The sequence below is a fragment of the Calypte anna genome, chromosome 26, assembly GCF_003957555.1.
Source record: "Calypte anna isolate BGI_N300 chromosome 26, bCalAnn1_v1.p, whole genome shotgun sequence".
NCBI lineage: Eukaryota > Metazoa > Chordata > Aves > Apodiformes > Trochilidae > Calypte > Calypte anna.
The window spans coordinates 4,660,691-4,687,289 of NC_044271.1; the positions used below are offsets into that span (position 1 = coordinate 4,660,691).

General features: G+C 53.0%; 1 protein-coding gene across 1 annotated transcript; it reads left to right on the plus strand.

The window, feature by feature from the left end:
- The first annotated feature begins 3,511 nt into the window (after positions 1-3,511).
- On the plus strand, positions 3,512-26,599 carry LRRN2 (leucine rich repeat neuronal 2). Its single transcript, XM_008499406.2, has 2 exons — positions 3,512-3,779; positions 23,362-26,599. Exon 2 carries the CDS (start codon positions 23,603-23,605, stop codon positions 25,736-25,738), a length of 2,136 nt encoding a protein of 711 aa, XP_008497628.2. The 5' UTR covers positions 3,512-3,779; positions 23,362-23,602; the 3' UTR covers positions 25,739-26,599.

A 26,599-nucleotide genomic window follows, 5' to 3' on the forward strand; every position in this document is an offset into this window, starting at 1 on the left:
GCAGCCAGAACCTGCCTGAAATATAGCTCTGTCCTGTTCCAGCAATAGGTCTGCAATAACTTACTGCCTGCTGCTAGGATGTGATTTGGTTTATTCTGCACTGGGGAGATAAGGGAGGGAAAGGGGTGTCTCCTCTTTGGGTCCAGAGAAAGGCTTGCAGGTGGCTTTTCTTAGCCCCTCCAGGGCTTATGTCTCCATCATGCTGCCTGCTGTTGTGTCCTTAAATCATTAAAGAATAATAACAACCATGACACCAGAAACAACCCTTATAAATGAATAATGATGACACGAATCTCCTGGAGATGTCAGTACCACTCCAGCAGCTCCTGGCTCCACTGGAAGGAACCAGAGTCGGGTTTGGTTCATCTGATCCCTGGGAGGAAACTGCTGCTGGGAATGGATCCTGCCCAAAGCAACCCTGCCATTGTGCACTAGGGACTGTGACAAGCTCTTTCCACCCTCTTTGTATTCCCAAGAACCTTCCTGGCCCCAGCACATCCTGGGGAAGCTGTGTTCCACCTCTGTCCCTGGAAGATGCAGTGGATGGCAAACCTTACAGAGATATCAGGGGCTTTGTTCACCCAGGTGTGTTGGAGCAAAGGCTTGGTTGAGGATGGCTTGTCCAAGCTTAACTCTCCAGACTACTGCTTCTCCCTTAAACTGCCTAAGAGCAGCTCCCCAGGGAGCTAAGAGTGTGTCTTAAGGGAGAAGAAGGAGGATGTGAAGCTTCTTACAATCCGACGTGTGTAACTGGCTGTAGGTAAAAAGTCATCCTGAGACAGCAAGCTGCTTCTCCAGCAAGTAGAGTTTTTAACCCCTTGAACCAGGGGAATATGTTCCGGGTGAATTCAAGTGCAGAAGAGCCATGAGAACTGCTGAAGCAGCAGAGAAAATAAATTAGTGCCATCTCGGCTAAAATCCCACACAATTAAAACCTGGATCGGGCTGTACTCTGCCTGAAGATAGCATCTTGAGAGTGAGTGTGTGTTAGTCATCCTGTGCAGCAAAGCTGGCTTAGGGCATGGGGGAAGCCTGGTTAAGAGGAAGGTGTAAGATGGGGAAGTCTCCAGGACACCTGGGGCCACTTACTCCCCCCCCCATTGTGTCTGGAGCAGAAGAAAATCCCTGCTCCATCTCCTTCCTTCTCCTGCAGGCTGACTGAAAATGTGTTTACAGAAATGCATCTTCCCCCCCTACCTAAAACCTGTTTAGAGAAGGCTAGGCCAGCACCTCTCTCTTCTGTGTGACAGCTGATGTCCCATGTCCCCAGGCAGAGTAGTGTCCCCACCCTGCAAAGGGAAAAGGGACCTGCCTGAGGCCAGCCAGAGAGTCTGTGGCAGAAGACAAGAAACTCAATTAGTATTAAGACTTAACAAGCACCTTTGAACTTCCCCACAGCTGGAATGAGAAGTGATGAAATTACCTGGGCTGAATGGTGCTGCACAAGCTGCCACCAAGCCTTGGATGGGGGCCCCGAGCAGTTCATCTGGGTTCAGCCGTTTCTATGGAATCTGCTCATCGGTCCAACCCCCATCGAGGTCCCTGCAGCGACGTCTGATCCGATCAGCTGCTGCCTCTCCACCTCCTCCAGAATCATGTTTTGGAGCAGTGAGTGCCCTGAAAAGTCCCCAGGAGCTGTGAGGAGCTGCAGGGGGATCCAGCCAAGTGCAGGATCCCCATCCTCAAGGCCAGGGCAGGCAGAGCTCTCCCTGTCCCTCCTGGAGCTGGAGCCAGCAGCACCCTGTAGCTGTGCCACAGGACTGAGCCCTGGGGCAGACAGGTCAAGAGCCACCATCAATTTGGAGGGATCACTTGTGTCCCAGGAAGATGTGGGCTGCTCCCTGCAGCACCCCTATGTTGGCTAGAGTCATCTCCTGCACCAAGGAGAGCTCAGGGCAGCTCTTGGCCTTGCCCACAGCCATTGGTGCATGCCATGTCACAGACAAACAAGGATGCAGCACTGGGGATGGGCACTGAAGGGTTACAGTGCCTTGGTGTGACTGCCTGCCTGCTCAGTCCTTCTGCCTTGAGCACAGAGAGGGTTTTGGAAACCTGAAGCAATCCTCTTCCCTCTAAATCCCCATGGGCTTAGCAGCTACAGGAGGACGTGGGCATCTACACAAAGACCATCTGGAAGGGCTTCTCCATCTGACTGGGAGCTTCACAGTCTCATGAGCTAAATGGCTTTCACAGGATGCTTCTGGGGTTTTTTTGCAAAGTGACCCGGCACGGCCCGACGTGCCCCAGGGCTTGGATAAAGCCTCGCATTGCACCCCTTGATGTTTGAAAAGCCACGGAGGGACCTTGGATTGGAGACCCCTGCTTGAGTCTCGGTTTATGCCACAAAGCATTTAAGCAAGGCCAACATCAAGCTCGTGTTCCCATTAGGTAGCTGCAGTATGGCTTTGCTGAATGGGGGCCAACATGACAGCACATCCCCCATTTGGTTCGGGCACATGGGCCCGGATTTTCTCTTATTGAAGTCCTGCCAATTAAATCAGGTCACATCTCTCCTCTTCTGCCTCCCTGGCTCTCTGGCATTCCTGCACGTCTGTTCTCCATCCCTGCGGTCCAACCCACCGCCACAGGCCAATGCTCTGGGAAGGAGCCTGACCCCCAGATCGGCTCACTGCTCCTGAGCATGAAATGGGGATTCAGTGGCCACTGTCACCCCCCCCGGAGCGTGTGGCATCCGCAGGGCTCGAGAGCCACTGAATGGGTCTGAGAAAAGCAAACAAAAGCTGGGGTGGCTCTGCTGCCCCTACCTCAAATGCTGCCTGGGTCAGAGCCCCAGGAATGCACCTGGGACACTTCTCCCGAAGTCATATTGGGTGCAAACGTGGGTGGGGTCACATCCCACATCTCTTAAAATGGGTGATAAGCAACCAGGACCCCAGATCTTTTCACCTGGAGACCCAAAAAACAGAAGGTGGCTTTCCCTCCCCCCGTGTTCTTCAAGGTTAAAAGTCCCTGAGCATCCCCTTCCACGGGAGGTGAGCTCCCATCTTGCTCAGGGCCCCAGCCCCCACGGGGTGCTGTAAAACCCCCTGGGACACCTGTGCTGCCACCTTGGGGACGCAGGGGAAGGGTTTAGGTGCAAGAGGCTCCCGGGAACACACGCAGCCAGGTCTTCACAAAGGCAAAGAAAGCCCTTTTGAGGGATAAACCCCCCCTGAGCTCCGTGACCCCAGCCCGTGGGGAGAGGAGCCGAGTGCCGCAGCGGGCTGAGCTGCAGAATGCGCTGCGGCTGCCGAAAGGAGCTTTTTTATGTATCTGGTCCTCGGGAGCATCACCGCAAAGGGCTAGATGTTCCAGAGCTTGGGGGGCAGTGAGGGATAGGGGTCTCAGGAATGGCCCTTCGGGTGCTCACCGGAGCTGCAGGAGTTAAGCGCGCAGCCAACAGGAGCCGATTCAGGTGGGTGGCACGTTGTGGCGACAAGGCTCGAGTGAGGAGGAGGAGGAGGACAGGGAAAGGGAGGGGAGAAGAGGGAGGAGGGAGGAGGACGGGGAAGCGTTTGCAGGCGGCTGCGAGGGAAGGATGAAGGTCTCTTTCCAGACCGGGCTCTGAGGGCGAGAGTAGGGACAGCGTGGGAGGGGGTGGCCTGCAGTCTCTCTCCCCCCCACCCCTAAAGGGACAAGGACGGACTCCTCAGCTTTGGCAGATCGAACCCAAACCCCGGCCCTTTGTCTGCCGACGAGAGCCAGATGTGCGGGCATCTGTGGCGGGGAGCGGGCAGACGGATGACAGCGGTGCTGGGCGGCGGGAGGAGAATCCAAGGGTAAGTTGAGTTCCAGCCCCATTAACAGGGTTGTCTGTGGGCTGAGACTTTGGGAGGGGGCTTTTGTGCCAGGAGGCTGTGCAGCACCGAGCTGGTTTCTTGGCAGTTTGTTTGGGTTTGGTTGTTTGTTGTTGTTTTTTTTTTGTTTTTTTCCATCCAGAGCTCTGCTTTCTCTGGCATGGAGGAGAGATGGTGTGTTTAGAAATAAAAAACAGGTGAAAACAGGAAATACCCACAGCATCGGGCCCTCAGCAGTGGGGAGTCCAGGAGGGGGCAAGGGGTGCGAGAGGCAGCAGATTCCCTGGGCTCTGATGGCTGGAGATGGATTCCCAGTCCTGGAAACTCCTCTGGGATCCAGTTGATCCTCACTCAGGCACCGATGGGAAGGGAGAAAACCGATGGGAAACGGGAGTAACCGTGGCGATGCTGTGGGGCTGGTCCAGCCTCGCAGAGGGATGCTGGCAGGATACGACCCAGACAGGACAGTGATCCCAGGGCATTAACCTCCGTGGGAAATGTTGAAAGATTGAAGTTCGGTGTAGAAAAGAGGCTGTGAGAAATAAACCAGCCAGATCCTTCGGTCTCCCTCTTTCCCAAGCCACTTTTGCCTGTCGGTGCCAGGCAGGGAAGGGAGAGGACAGGCTGCTCAGGGGCTGGCAGGTAAAAGGGGATGGCACAGCAAGCCCCTGGAGCAGCTTCCCTGGGTCCCTGGTTTCATCTGAATGCTTTATGTGGTGCTTCTGTGTCTGCCTCAATTTTTCCTGACCCTGCTCCTCCTGTACACCCACCCACAAGCTCTGTGCTTGTCCCAACATGCAAAGTGCTTGGCCAGAGGGCTGGGCAGAGCAGGGCTGAGGGCCAAATCTGGAGACGAGTCTCTGCTCCTCAGCCATTTTAACTCCCCTTTTAATTTTTTTTATCCTCTGCAGTGTAAAATGAGGAGCTGTGCATCAGCTGCCTGGGTTGAGCTGTGCCAGCACCCACCCTGGAGCTGCAAATCCCTTCTGGTTGCAGGGGAAGGGGATGGGGAGTTAGGCAGGACCCCAGATGAAATCCATCCTACCACCCTAGGGTTGTGGGAGCACCAGGAAATCGCTATCCCGACAACAGTATTTTAAACTGCATAACTGCCTCCCCGGGGGATTGGGGCAGCCCTTTGTCTCGGTGCTTCAGAGGAGGTTCCCAATTCCCAGCACAGAGCAGAGCTTCAGTTGCTCCCAAGAGGCTCAGCTCCTCCAGCTCCCAGCAGCAGAGGGTCGGTCCCTGCTCCTTGCTGTGGGTGGTCACTGCCATCTGGGAAGGTGATCCTAAATTTCTTGGTGAGGACAGGGATAGAGGATGCTAAAAAGGTCCAGAGCTCATTCCAGGTGGGCTAGGACCTTCACCATGCTCCCAGCCCCTCTCCTGATGCAGGGAACTGTGAACACCAGGCTCTCTCCCTTTCTTTATTCCCAGCAGATAACGTGTCTTCTAAATCATCTTCAGGGTAATGCCTCTTCTCCTCTGTCCTAGAAGATACCCATGGGTTAGTGCTCCTCTTGGCATGTGGCTGATTACCTGGAGAGCAGAGATGCCTGCTCAGGGTCACCATGATCCCCTCCTTACACACAGGAACTCACCACCAGCCTCCCTTCTTGCTCTCACATCTTTTTGTCCCAGAAAAAAAGCCACGAAGGAGATGTTTGTCTGCCCTTGGCTGATGCTAAAGCCCCCAGCACTGACCCGTGGTCTCTATTCCTCTACCAAGCAGGTGTGGAGGAAGCTGGAATTGTTGTGCTGCATGGAAAGCTGCAGCTCTGATCAGGGAGAGCCATGAGAAGGAGAGTGTTCTTGAGCTGCTAGCTCCTTGTGGAGCCCAGAGCATCCCCTCTTGTCCTTCTACCATGCCAGCCCATGGCCATGCCCCGGCCACCCTGCTCTTGTGCACTCTGGTCCCCACACGTGTGCCTTCCAGTATTCTCCTGTACTGGAGCAGGGCAGCTCCTGATGTGCCCAACACCATTCCAGGCAATCAGCCAGCTCCCAGGCACTGAAACATTTCTGCAGATTTCATGGTTGTTGATGGCAGAGAGTACTTTGTGGTAAATATATTTCTAGTGGCTTTTGTAAGAGGATGTTCCAATGGGTGGGGTTCAGAAAGGCCTGAGAAAATTGCTCTGGTCACAGTCCCAGAACCCTTTCCCCCTCCCCTCCCTATCTTCTCCCCTCCTCCCCCCCTCAGTGATGTTGAGTTCTTGGGGCTTCTTGGTATGAGAAATGAGGTCCTAAAAACCGTGACATCCCAGGCAGGGGAGTCTGGGGAGCTCCAGTAACCCCCATGCTCCCTGGGCAGGGCTGGAGCCCTTGCAGCAGGTGCTCCCCAGGAACTGTTTACAAACACTTTGCAGAGCAGGAATTATGTGTCGGTTCTGCCTGGCATGTAATTCTGAATAACAAATAAATATGGGGAAACTGGGATCCGTTCCCAGACAATTCACAAAGGGCTTAATTGGGACTTAAGTGGTGCCTAAGTCTTGTGCTGGCTCTGCACTGGGGTGCTTTTCACCCAGAAAGGGAAAAGAGACAAACTTAGTCAATAAATTACTTGTGATAAATTATTCACCAACTCTACTCAGAATTAATGCCAGCTTTCCCCTCCAGCAGCTTATAAATGCTCTGATACCTCCTGATCCTACCCAGAGCTACCCATCAAGTTTCAAAGCCTGTCCCAGGCACTATTATAAAACTATATTTTTTGGCATTTATAACTGGACATAAAAAAAAAAAAAAAAACAAAAAAAAACAAAAAAAAACCAAAACACCCCAAGATGAAATTTGGCCTGTAAGGTCAGAGCATGCCCGGCTGTGTCCTTTCTGTTCACTAAAGCTGGGTCTGTTTTGAGGTTCAAGCAGAGAAAACTGTTTTGCTGGAAGACAGGCCACTGTGCTTCTGTGAGACTTAATAATGCTTGCTTTGAATTTAAAAGCCTTCATCAGTGAGGAATTTTTAATCAGCATAAAAAGGGATTTTGCGTTTTAACCAGCCTTTCCCAAAGGCAGAGAGGAGCTGACTCCAGCTGTCTTCTCTGGGGGAAGAAAGTGGCTTTGCTCCGAAGCCAGGGCAAGCTCTTCTTCCTGCTCTCTCCAGTATCCCAACAGGACCTTATGAGTAGAGATCAACAGTCTGGAAAAAGCGGAGAAAAAAAAATAATAAAAAAATACAAGCCTCTGATGGCTTGAAAAGCGGAGGAAATTGTGGCGTTTCCTATTTGTGAAACATTAAAAAATGAACCAGTTCGGCTTGTGCTGGAATAAGCATTTCAATCAGGTGTCTGCTGCTCATCCGTAGTCTGATCATTCCATTGAATTCGCTGTTCTGGCTGTTCCAGCCAGCGTCTGGCAATGCCTTAGCAAAGCCTCTTGCTTGACTTGAAACGCCCATTTGGCCTTTAGACACGCTGGCCCCAAAAAACCCAGGCTCTTGCAGCCTTTGATCCGAATTTGCAAATTGCGGTCATCGAGCCGACACCGCCTTTTCCAGGGCAGGCTTTTTTATTCCATTGAAAATTCTCCCGAATCCCATTACTGAGTAACTTTTCCTGACTCCTACGTGCTGTTGCTTCTGTCCCCGCGTTGAGCTGTTTGGGGGTGGCTGCTGGCTGCGCTCTGCAGCTCCAACCTTCCCGCAGCTCATGCAGCCCATGAGTCCTTCAGCTCCTAAAGTGCAGCAGGTTTTGTTGGAAAGGACCAAGGAGCAGTGCCAGGGGCAGCTCCATCACGATGCTGCTCGGTTTGAGGCTTCCCCAATACCCTGCATCCATCCATCCATTCATCCACCCTCCGTCCGTCATCCGTTGCCTGCGTCCTGCTCCGTGCTGAAATCTCCTCTTCTTTGCTTTTCATGCAGTTAAATAAGACCAAAAGGGTTTTGATGTCCCCTTTATGGCTTTTAATATCTTGTTGACTCCCTCTTTGCTGGTTAAACCCTCCCGGGATGCCTCACACGTATACCCTTGTCCTCCTTTCCGCGGTTGTCCTCCCCGGCTTGGCACATTTCTTTCCCGGTTTTGCTCAGGTTTTCTGGGAAGTTAATTGAACAGAGCTGTTTACATCTGAAAGCCATCGCTTATCCTGCCGAAATCTCTGCTGGCAGCTCAAGGCTGCTGCACCTCTGCAGAGCGGGGATCCGGCGGCTTCCCTAGCACAGAGTGGCTGCTGCTGTCTTCTGCTTCCCTGGAGATTTTTGAGGGTGAGGAATGGGGATGGGAGGAATAGAGCAAGGTGCTACCAAAGGCAGCTTCTCCTGGGAAATTGCGGCTGTGCTGGGAAGAAGAATGGATGATGTGCTAGGGCTTCGTGGAGCAGCTGCTCCCGGTGCACGGAACCTCACTCCCGCTGCACAACAGCCTGATCCTGACACACAGCAACGCTCTCTCGGTGCACAGTATCCCTTTCCAGGTGCACAGCATCCTTTTCCTGATGCACATCATGCCACCGCTGCTGAACCAGGGCAACAGTCCCCAGCCCCACTCCGCTGTGGGCAGAGCTGGGTTCTGCTCCATCCACCCTGCGCTGGGCTTGGTGCCATCTTATTTTTCCAGCTGTCCTTGGTGCAGACGATCTCCTTGGGCAGTGCCTGTAAATAATGGACTTGCAGAGCTGCGTGGGTTTAAAAACCACAGCGGTGGAGGGAGGGGGTGAAGTTTGCAGCCAGAGGGAACGGAGAGGGTTGATGTGGCTCCTTCCAAGGGATGGATCCTCCCTTTGCACTGGCTGCAGGGAGGGTTAAGGCAACGAGGGGTCACACCACTGTGGTGGGGGACAGGCAGACCCTTGATGGACATCTCCACCCCATGTCATGCAGGATTGTCCCCCGGTTCAGTTTCCCCCTCTCTTCAGCATCCTGGGATGGCTAGAAGAGGATGAGCTGAAAAGTCAGAAGAGATCTAATTCTGCGAATAAACCAGGGGAAATAATAATAATAATAATTTAAAAATCCCTAGGGGGAGACGACGTCTGTGAATTAAAGGCAAAGTGGGTGACATTTCTGCCAGCCATATGCCGCTTCGGCATGGGGAGGAGGGAGAGGGGTGGGGCCACCGTGGGCTGGAAATCCGGGAGATGCTGGGAGAGAAGAAACTTCTCACACTCTGTCCGTGCCGGGAGGGCTGGCACTGGGCGATGCGGTGGCTCAGAGATACCAGGAGCCCCGTTCCATTAGGTGACAGCCAGCCCATGTGGGTGATGGGGACAGGAGCCGGGTTTCCTGTGACACGGCAGCCCTGAGGGCTTTGCTGTTAGCAGGAAGGGAGGGGATGTGAAAGAGCAGCTGGGATGTGTCCTGGATCCATAATGTTCTTCCTTCTTGCAGCCCCTACAGGACAGGGGGGACTTCAGGGTCACTTCTTAGCTCAAAGCCTCCAGCTCCAACCGGGCATCCTCCAGAATCAGTAATGCCAGCGGCTGGGTCATCCTGGCTCATCACATCCCTGCTCCTAGGAGCTAATTGCCTCTCTGCTCCTAATTCCCTTCTCCCCTCCTCTGCCCAGGCTCCCCACCATCGGTTAGACGATTTCCTATTTAAAATAAACTGTAAGTGGAATTTTTGCCAAGAACAAGCACAATTCCTCACCTGCCAGGGGTTATTCCATCCCCTTCACTTTGGGGAGGGACATTTGTCAGCCACCGAATGCCCTGAGGTTCAGGCTCAGGCAGGGAAATGAGGGATACAGGGATGAAACCTTGGAGATGTGAGGTCTGGGTGTGGGTTCCTCCTCAGCAATAGGTACCCAAGTGGGTGTAAACCCCCCTGGCTCATGTTGGCAGAGTCAGCCCCTTGGTTTATGAAGGACCAAGCAGTTCCCACACCATTGGAAAGTGTTTCTGGGGTCTCTCTGCTCCCTGGGGAGGGTGTCATCTGCTGTTGCTACATCCACCCCTAATCCTCCAAGACCTTCCTGGCCAGGGCGGCTTCTCAGGGCACAGCAAAGAGCTTTGTTCCATCCCCATCGAGCTGCTGACGAGGGGGTGAAGCAGCCCCAAAGCCATGCCTGGCAGTTTCTATGGCAACCGCACATTTTTCTTATGATTCCTAATGACTTATTGGCATTTGCAGTCATCTATGGGTTTGGTATGTTTTGGGTTTTTTTGGCTGCCAGAGGTTGATTCAGCTCCCCTCAGCCCCTAAAAGCAGGGGCACCCAATGCAGTGCTGGAGCTTGGGGTGGGCTAGGGGGGGCTGCTCTGGTACTGCCCCATGCTTTAGGCAAGCATCCCTGGTGATTCCCAGAGGCAGGAGCCACTAGGCAGCATTTTGCAAGAGGCAGGCTTGTTTTTATCTCGGGAAGGCTGAGGGGAGACAAAGAAGGGACAGAGGGTTTGGAGAGGAACAACTCTGTCTGGGCAGGAACCTGCTGGATTGAGAACAAGAGCTCTGTGAGGAGCAAGAGGGGTCCTGGGCAGTGCAGACCACCAAATTAGGGCAGTGCTTGATGGGGTCTGAGGTGTGACATCAGTGCCATATTTTCATCTGAGCTTTTCCTTGGTTAAATTCAGCAAAGAGAGAAAATCACTACTCGTTTGGGTTTTTTTGTTTTTTTAAATCCATGTTTAATACTGAAAATAATACCTTGCTCAGGTTTATTCAGGTGAATTATATACTTCTTAGCTGCTCATGAACATCACTGAGCAGTCTGTGAGGCTGCAGCAATGCCCTGGGCAGGACTGCCCAGTTCCCTCAGGCTGAAAGCAGGGCTTGAACCAGGCATGGCCAGGGCTGCCTTTGACAAACCTTCAGAGTTTTTTTGCAGAGATTTGGAGGATCTTTTTGCCCTCACCTGGGGGCCAGTTTTTGGATGCTGAAGCTATGCTTGGACCCTGAGAGCCATGCAGGGTTCTCAGCAGGAGAGCATGTGGTTCTGATTTCTTCTGCCTAATTCTTTCCAGGTTCTCCTTGTCTGATGGGCTGTCACCCCATGGCTGGCGTGGTCACCTTTGCATCCAAGCCAGCCCTCAAGCTGCTGTGAGTCACTGGCCACCACTGGGAGTTGATACCTTATTCCAGGGATCTCTTTTGAGGGGCAGGAAAAGTGACACCCCGTGTCTCTGTCCCCTTCAGAGCCTGTAGCTGTGTGGTTTCACAGCCAGTTTGCCAAGCCTTTGGCATTGCCTAAAGCATCCCCTCTCCCAGGGATGCTGCCCTTGGCTTTGGGGTGGGTAGAGGGAAGGGGGAAGGCTTGAGGGGGCTGCTCTGCAATGAACCAGCCCTTTGTTCCTCCCTGCAGCCCCCAAGCTGTGCTGAGGGTAATCGATTTTTTCCTGTTTCCATGCTAATCTGCTGGGGAAGGTCACCCAGGGCTGGTGCAGTATCTGCAGCCCTGCTGCTATGAAGGTCCTTCCTCTGGCTATGGCTCTGGTGGGTTTAGAGCCCAAGATGCCTACAGGGACCAAGCCTTTTTGCTGGGGTGGTTGGGGACACTTTACCTCTGGATGTTAGCATCTCTGGAGAGGAAGGATCAAGCAGCCATGTCTCTAGGCATGCTACTTGTTTGTTTGATTAGAGGCAATAAAGAAATAAATGGAAGAGATAAGAGCATCCCTTCTCACTCCCAGCTCCTGTGCAGCACTGGCTTGATTTTTCAAAAGGACTCAATGTCCAGAGCTGTCTGCATCATTAAGACGGGTGCAGGGCATGATGAGCCCTTTGGAAAATCTGGTCCTACATGGTTAACAAGGAGCAGTTCCTTCCCGCGGGCTGTCAGCCTTTCCTCCCACCAGCGGGCTCCGTGGGGTCTATCCCTGTATCCACAACATCCAACAGAGGGAAACGATATGTCAGGAAAACGTATCTCATGATTTCCCCTACATTCACCTGTCTCTCCGGTGCACATGCACCGCTGGAAGGCACGGGCAGACGCTTGTGGGGATTATGAGCCCCCCTTGCTGTCGTGTTGTCGCAGCTCGATGGGCGTGTACAGCCACAGGAGTTATCACAGCCCATTGCCCGGCTGCTGGCAGCTCCTCGCTCCCTGCCGACAGCTTCCCCCAGGCTGCGGGAGCTGCAGGAGGGGCTCAAAGCTGCGCGGGGAGAGGTTGGGGGAGGAGGAAAGAAGACTCAGGGCCTAGGGGCTTTGCAGGGAGAGAAGCTGCGGGAGATACTTTAGGCCTGCATGACATCTCGTGCCCGGGTGACACCGGGCTGGCAGAGGTGCCAGGCTGCCTGCTACTGGGGAGGGATGAGGGGACCTCACAGCTGGGCCCCGGGGAGATGGAAAGGGAAAAGGACCCTCTGTTGGGACCTTGCCTGGCAAAGAGGGGACTGCATCACGCATGGCAGCGGGTGGGTTTTCACAGCCAGGTTGGAGCAACCTGGGCTGGTGGGACGTGTCCCTACACAAAGCAGGGGGTTGGAACTGTACCTTTAAGGTTCCTTCCAATCTAAACAATCCCGTGGTTCTGTGGTTTCCCGTGGGAGAGCCCACGCCGTGTTGCATCCCCCGGGGTGTGGGGCCATTGTGAGCCCAGACACAGAATTGGCTCCCATGGAGAGTGTTGAGGCCAGGAGCCTGTCAGAAACACAGGGTAGGAGTGCAGGAGTGAAGGCAGAAGGCCTCTGTTTCCACTGAAATCTGGCACCTTCCCCCTCTCTGGCAGCCCCTTGGGAAGCTATAATTACACCCAAAGTGTTCACAACACCCTTTCCCCAGAACCCCGGTGATACAACTCAAGAAGGATGCTCTGAAGCAGTAGGCTTGATTGATGAGAGCTGAGCTTGAGGCACCACACTCAGCACCCAGTGGGTGACAGACCAGTGACAGTGGCAGTGCTGGCACAACAGAAGCTGCGCCCCAGGCTGGGTGCGCAGGGGGGGGAGGGGGGTTGTGGCAAGTCCACCGTGCCAGGCAAGAACAATGGGTGGTCCTATTGTGGAAGTGGCAGGTCCCAGCGCTGCCATTGGTACAGCTCAGGTCCTTAACACCCAGGTTTCCCCAAGGGTGCTCTGTTCCTTTCCAGGGGCTAAATCCAGAGGCAGTGAGGGGTCTGGGGTAGGGGGGGGGGGCTGCCAGCCCCCTGGGGCTCTGCAGCATGGCTGAGGATCCCCCAGGATGCAGCCTGCAGGATGTGACCCCTGGAACTGGCTGGAGAACCGGCAGCATCGGCAGCAGAAGCTCCACTTTAGCAGGGTTCAAAGCCAACCCACCTGGGACGGCGAACAATTAATTTCCCCAATCTGCACAACGATCAGCTTCTGAAGCGAACAATTAGCCGGTCACAAATTGTAATTGTCATCTCACTTCTGATTTTAATTTGGTCTAATGAAGGCTAAGTGATTCCGTCTCGCTCCTCCTCCCCTGGCCCCACGGCCCTCTGGCATCCCCGGCTCCAGAAGGGCCACCCGGGGTGGGGAGTGCTGGGGGAGGCCGGGGAAAACCATTAATCCCTCTTGCAGGCTGCTTGTTTTCAGATATCATGGCCAATAAAAGTTTTATTTAAGGGAATTGGCTGCCTGTGTCCATGCATTCTGGTTTGTCACAGCCTGTTAGCCTCTGGCGCTTGCCCTTTGAAGCAAGGGCTGTCATTTAATCTTCATCTAAAATAATGCACCGCGTTTTTTCTTTTTTTTTTTTTCCCCCTTTCTGGTTCTAACTCACTGCTCTTTGTACATCTCTGTCTGCACCCTGCTACCTCCGCCCCATCCCCACCTCCTCGCTGCGGTATCATCCGCAGCCCCTTTCAGCTCCAGCTATGCTTTCTAATGAATTCCCTCTCTCCCGGAATTGCCTTTCACTTTAATACTTAATTTAGATTGAAAAAGGTGGTTGCTGAGTCTCGAATACCAAGTGAGCCCGGGATGTAGCTCCGACTGGAAGTTGCGTGCTGCCCAGTGGAGTAAGGATGAGCAAAACCATCCCGGTCTGGTGAACTTTGCACAACCACCCCGCTGCTTTCGGAACCTTGCAGCCTCCCTTCTCCCTCCTACAGCAGCAGACGCCCTGGTTGCCATCAGGATACGGCAGCCTGAGGCGCTGGATCTGTTTCTTGTATCACATCAGCCCTCACCGAGAAGCCCGACCCCGGCCCCCTCCCGCTCTGCAGCTTCTCCGCATCCTTTCCCACGGGCACAAGGACAGCAAAAAGCTCCACAGCTTCCCCTCCTCCCCAACCCCAAGTGTCTGATAATTTTAACTGAGGAGAAAGCTCCGGCATCCCGCCCGGGCTCGGCTCTGCTGGGGTGAAGCCTTGCGGCTCTTTAACAGCACCAATTAAAACTGCAGGCAATTAACGAGGCGTTGGCAGACAGTCATCACCCATCCTGGAATATGGCCTGAGCTGAGTGTTAATAGCTTTGTTTTAAAGGGAAAAGGTATTTTCTGTGAGCCCTGGATGAGCAGAAACCCGGGTTCAGAGCTTCTCCCCACCAAGTGACAAAGCCAGTATTGCAGCCGTGCCCACCCAGTCTCTGACACCAGCGCCAGCTCCTGCTGTCACTGGGATGGGCACTGGCAGATGATGGAGTCGTCTCTCATCACCACTGCCTGGCAGCAATCATGGGGCCAGGAGGACCCCGTTAGAGTTGCCTATTTAATTGGGTGGCTTGCTGGGGAGGTTGGGGGTGTAGAAGTCGGACTCAGTGCACCTCAGTCTTTTAGGTGCTCATCAGATATTTTGTTGGTAGCTGGGGGTGAGCAGGGTGTCCTTCCTGTGATGTTCCTAGATCATTTTACTGGAGTGGGTTGATTTCTGGGAGCTGTAAACCTGCACCTTTGGAGGAACTTGGTCCAAAATTTGGCTCCTTGATGGTGTCTTAGCTTTTCCTTCTTCTCCATCCTGTGGTTGCAGAGGAGGTGTTCAAGGTAAAGTCCTTAATTTTGCTCTGCATTGGGATGCTGCAGGGATAGAAAACTTGGGCTGTAGCTGTGCCTCAGCAAGTGTTGCTTCTAGAGAGAGGAACCAGCTTCTTTTCCTTGGACCGTACAGACTGGTCCATCTCTGTGCAAGTCCCTCCCAAGTCGGGTGCAAGTGTCATGCACCAAATTATCCTTCTGCCAAGCTGAAATAGGTGGGAAGGAGGCAGCAAATGTTTTTCCATTTCTCTTCCTGTTCCTATCTGGTATGATTATTATTATTTGTTTCATTTTATATCCCCTTTGAATAGCAACTCTATCAAAACAGCTCATTTGGAAATGTCAGGTCCATTCCTGATAAGTCATCAGTCAGTGATGAGTGCTGACAGGCGCCCTGCAACAGTGCTGGAGTATCTCATACACGGTGCTGGAGTCTTTTGGAATATCACATAATTTTATTTATTCAGCATGGCATGAAATGTCTCCTTTAGGAAAGAGGAAGGGAGGGCATTAACTCTTCAAGCAATGCTGCCCTTTCTGGATAGTACATGTGGAAAGCAGCAGAAATCAGGTTGTAGGTGTTTCAAGCTCCCAATGTGGCTGGAGGTGAAGGTCCTTGGTGTCCTCCCTCCTCTTCCTTGGAGAGGTGAGCTGATGAGCACCATGTACATCCCTTCCCCAGCCTCAGGTATGATTTGGGGATCTCCAGCACCCAGGCAGAGCTGCCAGGTGGGAACCAGGGAGTGCTGAAGTTCTGCCTTCCAAAGCTGAGTTTTCAGCCTGGTGGAGCTGCCAGAGGGCAGAGCTTGGTTGTGGTCCCTGGCGTGTCCCTGGGAAGTGGATGGCAAAGCCCAGCAGCTGGGTTGGCTGTGGGCAGTGCCTCCTGTCTTGGGAGCTTCTTTCCTTCATCCCCTAATCTGCATCATGGAGCCTTTGTTTGCTCTCATTAAAGTGTCTGGGAAGCTTCTGATGTGTGAAATATCCTTTTTATTATCTGGAATTGGTGGGGCCATCTGGAACTTGAGTCTGCTCTCCTTTCAAGGCCATGACTCCCCAGACAAGCCCGTTTTGCTCAGTTCCTGGTTTATGGTGAGCTTGGGCTCAACTTGTGGATGTGCTTAAACACCCAGAAACCACAAGTGGGAGAAGCTATGGTGTCACCCGTAGGTGCACCCACCTCTGAGGTCCTGCCGGGTAAGAGCAAAGAAGGTGGAATGCTTTGCAAGAGCAAGGCTGGTGCCTCCCAATTTTGGAATCCTCTGGATTTTCCTGCCTTCAGGGATTAACCTAATTTTTCTAAATCCCCTTTGGATTATTGGGACTTTCCAATAAGGGGAACTCAACAGCTGTGGGAAATTCCCCCTTGAGGTGAAGTTTGGGTGGGAACTTGGGCAGTGAGAGCAGCTCAGCTCAGTGATGTAGCCCGTGGGCCATCTCGCCATCTCCCCCCCTTTTCTCACCTCTTTATTCCCATGTGCATTTTCATCCTTGATGACTTCCATAGCCCCAGAGCAGTAGCACAGAAGGCCCCTAATAGGCAACAGCCTCTGCTTCCACAGGCTTAACCCCCCTGCAGAATGTTGACAAGAAACATTAAACTTTGGGTTTGCAGCCAGACCAAATCCTCCCGAACAAGAGGCAATAGCAGGACAAGAGACCAACTACCCGTGGGAGGGTTTGCTCTGGGTTCTGTTTCTTGTTGAACTGATGATTTCTGCTTCCTTTGGACCTGCCTGGCTTTGGCACTGCTGCTTGGGCTTCTGCAGGACATGGTTTGGTCACCTCCCTCCTGCTACGAGATGCCCGTGGTGCTGCCTGCATGGTCCAGGGATTTGGGGACTGTGTCTGGGGGCAGGGTTGTGGTGGTGGCCAATGTTTGCACGGTGTCTGTGTGTTGGTGCAGGGACTGTCTCTCCCTGCTCCGTTATCCTTGGACAGCAGGTCCGTAGGGCGCTCATTAGGATAGATTTGGAGGTGCTTTCCTGGCAGTTCAGGAGCTTGTCTGAATTACTGAACACTCTGCTCCACGGCGGGGCAGGGAAGGGCAACGGGAGGAGCTCGTTACCGACCCAGGGTTGTTTATCGCCTAGCCATGGCATGGAGGGGACAGGGACAGGCTGTGCCTGAGGCACAGCTTCTCGCTGCTGGGGACACTGCTTTGGGGAAGGGAGGGCTGGAGCTGAGCCTTGCTGGATCAAGGACACGGTGCTGGAAGGTGGAAATGGAGCAGAGCAAAGGGGAAGGGTGAGGTTTTAAACGAGGTCGGGATTCTAGGAGCATCCTGTGGCCTGTCTGGGTGCTGGGGTTGGGGCACGAAGCTTCACGCAGCTCCATGCCGGGTGCTTTGTTGATCCCGGGCAGCATTTTCTAAAGCCTCGGGGTGATTAAGGAGGCAAATGCCATCTGAACCCCCGGGCTACGCTTTCAAAGGCTCAGCTCCTCTTTTAGAGACTGAAGGGCTCTAAATTAGCTATTGCCACTCAGGAAGGAGATCGGGGAGATAGCTCTGGAAGCAGTGACACGGTGCAGCATCAGTCGGAAAGGGCACGTGGCAGGCGCGGGATTATTAGGGAATAAATAAAGCAGCAGACCAAAGCCTGGGATATGCCTGAGATCTGAGCAGCACCTGCAGAAGGATGGGAAGGGTCCGAGCGTGGGGAAAGCAACATCCAGAGCTAAGAAATAGAAAAAGCAAAATGAGCCAGGGATCTTCAGATTGCGAAGATGGTTGGAGGGGGATGAGATACAAACCTGAGCGTGGCAGCCCTCCTGCTTCCACCCAGCTCACCAGCTCTGCCTGGCCCTGCTCCCCCCACATTCTCCATCCCCTTTCTGCCCAGAATGTTTTTGACTTTGACACTTGGAAGGGGACCACAAGGTGCTGAGGAAAGGACTCTGCAGGAGCAGAACACGGCTGCAGGGATCAGAGTTCAGCTCCTGCTGCAGCCCTGAGACGATGCCAGTTGTCAAGAGATGCTTCAAAAAATGCAGCGAGCTGCAGCCCAGTGCAGCACAGGGTTTGTTGAATGGAAGATTTTACAGAGTAAAGGACAATTCAGCTATAAGCCAAGACAAACTCCATCTTCTCGGCCTCTTATTTCTCCAGGCAATCCAGAGTGGAGATCCGCCAGTTTTTTCCAGTTGGCTTTTGCAAGACATTTACAAATGCAGCAGTTAAGCCCACGGCCTGGAGATCTGCTCTGTGATTCTTGGGGTTAAAATAAAATGGCCCCAGGACTCCCCAGGTGAAAAGTAATAGATTTGAGACTTCTCTGAGAGGTGAGCATGCTGCATGCAGGACACAGAGGAAAACTGCTGCTTTCAGATCTTGTACCACGATCTCAGCATCCCGGATACCTCCTTGCCAAACAGGTAGGGGCAGCACAGAGGGATTTAATTTGAGGCCCTGCTAAGGATCCTGGTTGTGGCTCTGGCTGTCACAGGGGGAGCCCTGTGTCACCTCAGCATCTGTCCCTCCTGCTATGTGTGGCCACTGAGTCTCAACAGTGCTCCTGTGCAGGGTCTCGATTTTTGCAATAGATGAGCAGAGAAGAGCCCTGGTGATTCTTTCCAAGTGGCATAAATCTTCAGAAAGCTTGAAAGCAGCTGAGCCATGGTTTGAACAAGCTGCTCTGCAGGGACACACCTAGCCCAGGGCATTAACTCCTTCCTGAGCATCTTCCTCCCCACATCTCTTGGCATCTCAGCAGGATGGGACCAGACTTATCCCCAGGCAATGTGTGGGACCTAAAGCAGCTCTGGGATGTGCTCAGCGCTGTGTGGGCTCAGTTTGTAGCTGAGCAGGGCCAAATCTTGCACACTTCAGGCTGAAGGCTGTTCCTGAAGCTGCCAGCAGCATCTCTGGGAAGCCATGGGGATCTGCGGGAGCATTTGGGAGGCAGGCAGAGTCACTGCAACCCTCCCAGAACCTGAAAGCAACAACAGGCTCATTTCCCAGCCTTCCTCATTAACAAACATCCAAAGTGGAGGGAGAGAAGCACTCGGAGAAGAAGTAGGCACCTTTCCTGCAGGCAGGAGCTTTGCTTTGCACGGTCCCAGCAGCTTTTTATCTCCTGGCTTCCTCTTAGACAAGTAGAAATAATGCTCTTGCCAGCCCTGCCAGGAGAGACGCAGGAGGAGGTCCACACACAGCATCCCAGGGTCTTTCTGCTCAAAGCAAAGAAACCATCAGGAATGCCAGCAGAGCTGCAGCACAGCTTCAGAGCTGCTTTTCCTGTTTCGTGCAAGTGATTTTTTGATTTTTTTTTTTTTTTTTTTTTTTTTTTTTTTTTTTGGGTTTTTTTTAGGGGGTAACAATCCAAAGTTGCAGCTCAGGGCAGGAGCAGGGCTTTGCTGCTGTGAGTGCGTGCAGAGGTGGATGAGAGCAGGTCTGTAAGGGGGTTGCCTGGGCTGGGTGCTGTGCGACCTTCCATGCCCTGGGGTGTTGTTTTGTTGGTTTTTTTTTCTTGAGCCAGGGTTGAAGCTGCAGAAAGGGGCCTGGGCGGGAGCATCCTCCCACCCCTCACCCCAGCCAGGGCGGGGGCAGAGCTGCATAATGCGCCGCAATTTAATAAAACGCCTCAAACAGACAAAGTTTTTCCTTTTGCCAGCTGCTTAATTAAATTGCCTAATGCTGTTTGCGATCGCAGCACAAACTCCTGTGTTTAAAGACCACTGTGTTACCATGGTGCTCACCCGGCGGATGGTGCGGGGCTGTGACGGAGCATACAGATGAGGGAGGATGCGGGGGGAGCGGTTGCCATGTTACGGAGGGTTGGGAAGGGGGGGGTCAGCTTCGGTCTGGCTGTCTTTCTTTCTGTTTGCTTTCTGACGCGATGATACACTCTCTGCCAAGGTTTGTGTCGGGATCTTTGCTCTGAACGGAGCAGCTGCTTTTTTCACTCCAGAGTTTTGGAGTCGTTTGCTCGGAGATATGAGCCCCCCCGCAGCGTTGCTTGAAGATTCCAACCCCCTCCTTTTACCAGCAGGAAGGGAGGAGTGATATTCGGCTTCCAAAACCACCAAGCACTTGTTTTGCTGTTGCCTTGCATGCCGAGCCTGACCTGGTTTTGCCACGTTCCCAACATGGAGATGGCGATTGAGCCCAGAAATCCCAACCCACAGCTCAGGGATGTTACCCCAGTGCATGACTTTGCATGAATGAGTTTTCCACCGCACCAGGAGCAAATTAAAGCCCAGGTGGTGGGAGACACCACTGAGGTCTCCAGCTGCATTGAACCCCTGGGGAGAAGTGTTTCTTCCCACAGCAAAGAGAAGTTTTGGGTGGATGCTGGGCCGCGGTGCTTGGATGGATTTCTTCGCTCCAAGCATCAGATATCTCAGACTCCAAATTTCTACCATTTGGGATTCTGGTAGGTGGCTGCTCCTTGAGGACATGGCTGCCGCCTGCAGAGGGGAGCCATGGGCTGAGCACAGTCCCTCTCCTGGCTTTCCCCAGCTGAGGGCCCCTGGGATTCTGCCTGTGTCCCCCCCGGGGTGTAGGAGGTGCCCATCATCTCCTGACCAGCAACAAAGTGCTGTGTTGGGCACTTCGGGCTGTGATGAGGGAGAGGGATGGGCAGGAGAGGGAAGGAAGGGCAGGAGAGCCCGGGCTCAGCTGCAGACATTCATCTCCCCAAGCCAGGCTATTAGACAGATGACAGAAGGAGAGAGGCAGCCGGTGTAAGCACTGAGACCAAGGCTCCTTCCACTGGGTGATTTATCTTCTGGCTTCATCCAGCAAACTTGCTGATGAAAAGACTCTTCCCTTCTCTGTGCCTCATCAATTCTCATAGCTTTCCTTTTTTTTTTTTTCCCCCCTAGGTTTCTGCAGCCACACTCCCTCTCCCAGCACTGCACACCCCATCTCTCCTCTGCTCCCCATCTCCCCCTTACAGTCCATTCCCCAGATGGTCTCCTTTTCCCTTTCCTTCTCTTTTTCACCTCTGGTCCTCCTCTATCTCCTTGTGATACTTTCCTTCACCCTTATCCCTTCTCCTTCCTTATTTCTCTTCTGTATCCCCTCTTCATCCCTGAGCACACCTAGCTGGGATGGAAAGAGATGCGCTGAGCCTCCAGCAGCAAGTGACACCACAGACAGTGTCATGAGCTGGTGGCAAATTCAGGCTGGTGTCACCTGGTGTCACAGTCCCTCTGCCTGCTCCTGCCACTTTGTGTCTCATGTCCTTGGGATGAGCCTCTGGATAAAATCCTGTACAAAGGATTTCAGAGCTTTGTTTTCTTTGCAGTCGTGCTTGCAGAGGGATGTGTGGAAGGGGAGATGGGCATTTGTACCTGGGAGAAATCCAGCCCTAAAGGTAGAAGTCACAAAAATGCCTCAGGGACACAGGAATTGGGTAAATGCTGAGAAACCATGGGAGACATAAGCAGCATCCCCAGGGTGGGGAGCTGACTTGGGGAAATAAAAAAAGAACTGGAGGTATTTTCCATTTCCCAGTGTTCAGGGCACTGCAGCAAACGTTTCAGCCTCCTGGCTTTGCATATTTGGAAAAAAAACCAAAAACAAAAAAACCCAAAAACCTCAGAGTAGAAATGTTACCCAGCTCCTTGCTGTCACTCTCGCCCACACTGAGGAAGAGCCCAGAATAGCAGCAAGGGTTGGGGGGAAACGTGGGGCCTGTGTCCTCACCAGAGCCCAGCTAGGCCACAGAGGGGTCCTGACCCCTGCTTGGCCATGTCCCTCCTTCTCTTTGCTGTTCCCCTTTCTCTCTTTGGGTTCACCAAGGCTCCTGTTATCCCAGGCAGCATCTTGCCAGAGCCTGCAGAAGCAGCAAATCAGCCTGTCTGGGAGAGGAGAAGAAATGGGCTCCCTGGGAGACACCACTTACCCTTCCAACCTCACTGCCTCTGCAGCCTGATCTCTCTATTTGTTAGCCTCACAGCCTGGACTTCTCTGCTGTTTTTTCTTTTTGTCTTGCTCCGCACCCTGAGCTTGGTTTGGGTGGAAGAAAAAGGGCTTTTGAGGCACAGTGGGTGTTTTGCTGCTGCTGGGGGGGTGGGTGGGATTTGGGGTGCAGGTGTGTATCCATAGGAACCCCAGCAAAGCTGCTCATGGGGACAAGACCCCAACCATGCCCCTGTGGGAACCTTCAAGGTTTGGGTCTCTCCCAGGACCCCCATCTGGCCCTGTGCCCCTCTCACACAGTGCTGTGAGGGAGGTTTCCAGTCCAATAAATCCATGTGAATAAACTGTTGGCTGTGGGAGTGCTGGGTCCATCCCACCACCCATGGTTGGTGCCATGGAACAAAAGGTTGTGTGAGCTCAACAAAGTGCCGGAGGAGTTGGTGCGTGGGCTGCAGGCTCCCTTGTTGCCTAATTAAGAAATAATGAGCCTGGTTTCACCAGGTAAGGGATAAAAGACAAGCAGTGGGCTCCTGTCCTCACCTTTGACCACTCCTCATGGTTGAAAAGCAGGAATCCAGGGGCCAGGTCCTTGGGGTCCTCTGCCAGCACTGTCCTACTGGTGCAGTGGGGACAACATTTTGCTGATAGCTCCTTGTTCATTTTGCTCCGTGCCATTTGGAACCATGAAAACCCAAGTTTAGTACCTAGAGTTTCCAAAAAAAAAAAAAAAAAAAAAAAGACCTTTTTAATGCAAGCTCTGGTCCTTTTGCTTCTACAAAACCCCACAGCATCCTCCTGTGTGCGAGATTCTCTGTGGTCATCTGAGCAAAAGTAATAAAACCTGATTGCTAAAACAAATCCTATAGAGAGATCACCCAAAAGTAGAGCTGGAGAGTCTGGCTCATAAAATGGAGTTTGGAACAGGATGCTTTTTTGGTTTGCTTTTTTTTTTTTCTGGGCTCTTCTTTACAACCTTAAGGAAATAAAAAAATATTCCCTTCTTTTTTTTTTTTTAAGGAGAAAAGAGTCTCTAATATTTTAATGGATGGAGAGATTTATAGTCCCAGAAATGCCTGTGCACTTAAAAAGAAGGATTAGGGTCCATCAGAAGGCCGCAGAAATCGATACAATCTTCTTCTTTAATGCTGTTTCTCCAGGAGATGGTTTAAAAGCTGATGTCCTCACAGCAGGCAGGAAGGGGAATGAGGGGGATCAATTCTGGCACCAGGCTTGGATGAGTCGATGGTGAATAAACTTTGCTTGGAAGCCCTTTAAAGGGAGAACAAGGGAGTGATGAAATAGAGCTGCTCAGAGAGAAACTTTTCTTTTCCCACTCCGACTGCTTTTTAATGTTTGGTGATTTTTTTTCCCCTGCTGAGTGAGTCTTTTAAGAGGGGGAGAAGCTTTGGAGCTTGGTTTGATTGGTGCCAGCGTGGGTCAGGAGAGCTGGAGCAAAACAAAAAATCCAAAGTGTGTGTGTTGGTGGGGGGATCGTTGGCTCTGGTGTCTCCAAACCTCACAGCTGGGCAGGGAGAGGGGCAAGGAGTTGTTGGTGGGATCACACCCACCACAGCCCCCTCAAAAAGGAGCTAAGGGGTTTCTGCATTCCCCCAGGAGTTTCTAATGAGGCCAATCAGGGTTCCATGCTTTGGGGGAATTGCCCCCACCCTGGGTCAAGGCTTTAAGAGGAGCCAGGTGGTCCTGGGCTTATTACAGCCCCAAACCCATTGGGATGGGAGGGCAATATTCACACTATGGATATAAAGCACATTAAATGGACCTATGGGTCCCTCTTGGAGAGGTCCTGTGTGTGGGGCTGTGCTTCTCCAGCCTGGCACAGTTAACCTCTGGGATGAAATCTTCTCTAACCCAAGTTCTTGTTTGACCTCTTTCAGGAACGAACTTGAGGAGGAACTTGAAAGGTGCAGCCAAGGGCAAAAATGAACAATTTGGGGAGGAGGTGGAGAAGCTCTGACTGAAGGCACCAGCTCTGCTGGGGGGTGTTATGTGCTGGGGGAGGGGGGCACCAGGCAGGGCAGGCAGCAGAAGGGGCTGAGAGGTGCCAGGGTCTCGCATGGAGCAGCTTCTCCCACGGATGCTGTCCCCACCCGTCTGTCACCCCACATCCTGCTCTGGATGAGCCTTTCCTACTTGGGAAGAAGCCAGTCCCACCACCTAAAAATGAGACCCGTCCACCCCAGCTTGCTCTTGCTCTGCCTGGTGGCTGCCGCCGCCATCCCCATCGTGCCCTGGAAGGTGAAATGTCCCCTGCAGTGTGTTTGCCAGATCAGACCCTGGTACACTCCCCGCTCCGTCTACCGCGAGGCTGCCACTGTGGACTGCAATGACCTCTTCATCTCTGCTGTGCCCGAGGACCTGCCAGAGGGGACCCAGACCCTGCTCCTGCAAAGCAACAACATTGCCAGGTTGGAGCAGAGTGAGGTGGACTATCTCAGGAACCTCTCGGAGCTGGACCTGTCTCAGAACAGCTTCTCGGATGTCTGGGACTTTGGCCTGAAGAGCATGCCCCAGCTGCTCAGCTTGCACCTGGAGGAGAACCAGTTCACTGAGCTGCCTGATGGCAGCTTCCCCGGGCTGGGAAACCTTCAGGAGCTCTACCTGAACCACAACCAACTCCATAGGATCGCTCCCCGCGCCTTCTCTGGCCTCGGGAACCTCCTGCGTCTCCACCTCAACTCCAATTTGCTGAGGACGGTCGACAGCCGCTGGTTCCAGATGCTCCCCAGCCTGGAGATCCTCATGATCGGAGGCAACAGAGTGGATGCCATCTTGGATATGAATTTCAGGCCCCTGTCCAACCTGCGGAGTTTGGTTTTGGCAGGGATGAACTTGAGGGAGATCTCGGACCACGCACTGGAGGGGCTGCGGAGCCTGGAGAGCCTCTCCTTCTATGACAACAAACTCATGAATGTCCCCAAGAGAGCCCTGCAGCAAGTTCCTGGCCTCAAGTTCCTGGATCTGAACAAAAACCCATTGCAGAGGGTCAGGCAAAGTGACTTCACCAACATGCTGCACCTCAAAGAGCTGGGGCTCAACAACATGGAAGAGCTGGTGTCCATAGACAAGTTTGCCTTGATCAACCTCCCCGAGCTGACCAAGCTGGACGTGACCAACAACCCCAAGCTGTCCTTCATCCACCCCAATGCCTTCCACCACCTTCCCCAACTGGAAACCCTCATGCTCAACAACAATGCCCTAAGTGCCTTGCATAAGCAGACGGTGGAGTCCCTGCCCAACCTGCAGGAGATCAGCATCCACAGCAACCCCATCCGCTGCGACTGTGTCATCCGCTGGGTCAACAGCACCGAGAACCACATCCGCTTCATCGAGCCCCAGTCCACCCTCTGTGCTGAGCCCCCTGACCTCAAAAGGAGACACATCCGGGATGTCCCTTTCCGGGAGATGACGGATCGATGCCTGCCCCTCATCTCCACCAAGAGTTTCCCTTCCCACTTAGAGGTGATGGATGGGGACAATATCTCCTTGCACTGCCGAGCTCTGGCAGAACCAGACCCAGAAATCTACTGGGTCACCCCTCTGGGGGTGAAGCTGATTCCCTGTGTGGAAGATGGGAAGTTCAAGGTGCATCCTGAAGGGACACTGGAGATTCGTGAGATCTCAGCTCAGGAGGCCGGGCTGTACACTTGTGTGGCTCACAACCTCCTTGGGGCAGACACTAAGAGCATCAGTGTGAGGGTCAACCACTCCTTCCCATTCAACGAGGACAGCGTGGAGCTGGTGGTGGTGGATGTCCATGCCTACCACATCCTCGTTGCCTGGAAGCCACATCTCAACACCATCTCTGCCAACCTCACTTGGTCCAGCTTCTTGCTTAGCTCCAACTTGGACATGACCAACGTGGCCCGGATCCCCATGGGCACCCACACCTACAACATCACCCGGCTCCACCAGGACACAGAGTACTGGGCTTGCCTCCATGTGGCCTTTGTAGACTTGCAGGCCAAGGTGGCTTGTGTGAACACCAGGACTAAAGAGGCTGCCCGATGGTCCTGGCTCCTGGAGGGCAGGCAGAGCTTCCTGACCATCCTGCTCCTCTGTCTCCTGCTCCTTGCTGCCGGCCTTGTGGCTCGCTACGGTGTCAGGGCAGAGCCCAGGAGGGCCAGGGAGGTGCTGGGGGGTGCCAATGCCCTGCGTGTGGTCTATCCCCCCCTTGGCCACCCCTGGGCTTGGGGGCAACATGGGGGGCAGCTCCTGGCTGTGGAAGTGCAAGCAGCACCCCTGGACTGCTGAAGTTTGACACACTGCTTGACCAGGGGGTAGTTTGGGGCTGGGGACGGAGAAACTTTTTTTACCAAAAAAACCCCAAAACAAAACAAAAAGCAAAGCTAAAAGTAAAAAAACTGAACAAAACCAACAAAAAATAGAATTTCACAGACTTGACCAAGAGTGGAAGTGGTGTGGCTGGTGGAGAGGAGCAGAGCTGGCCACGGGGCTTGCCTCTTTGTGGTCCTGGCAGGGTCTTGATCCATGTGTAGAGTCTGGATCTGTGCGTGGCTCCCAAAAACACCACTGAGCAACTAGGGGAGGGGGGAGAGCTGAGGGTCATAAGCCTGAGGGGGATGATGCCCCAAGCAGTCACAGAGCCATACAGCTTATCAGCAGATCACTTCTTCCCCACATGCCCCCAGCACCAGGAGACCCCCCCTCAGCAGTGTCAGCTCCTTTGCTGGATAGTCCCTGTTTTGAAAATATATAATTTAAAAAAGGCCTTTCCCTCTGGGGTATATGTTCTTTTTTTTTGGCTTTTTTTTTTTTTTTTTTTTTTGAGATAAACTCCCAACCCACCCTCAGCCCCTTCCCATTTCATTCTTGTTGGCCAGAGGGAAGCAGAGGGGAAAGGAAAGGACTTTGAGCAAAAGGAACAGGAAAGGTGATGGTGAAACAACTCATAATTGGCATCACCATCGGTCTGGCCAGCTTCTGCCAGAGGTGATTGGATTCTGGATCCTGGCAGTGTAATCTCAAGGTTATTTTGTAAAGTTTTGTGGATAATGGTAAAGAAAAAAAAAAGAAAACAAGGAAAAAATGGAAAGAAAAATGTGTGTGGGGGGAGGAAGTTCTTGATTTTCTGTTTTTGTATAAAAGGAACAG

What these genes read in the sequence shown, in the direction of transcription:
- LRRN2 (XM_008499406.2), top strand. Translation starts at nt 23,603, where the DNA reads ATGAGCCTTTCCTACTTGGGAAGAAGCCAGTCCCACCACCTAAAAATG.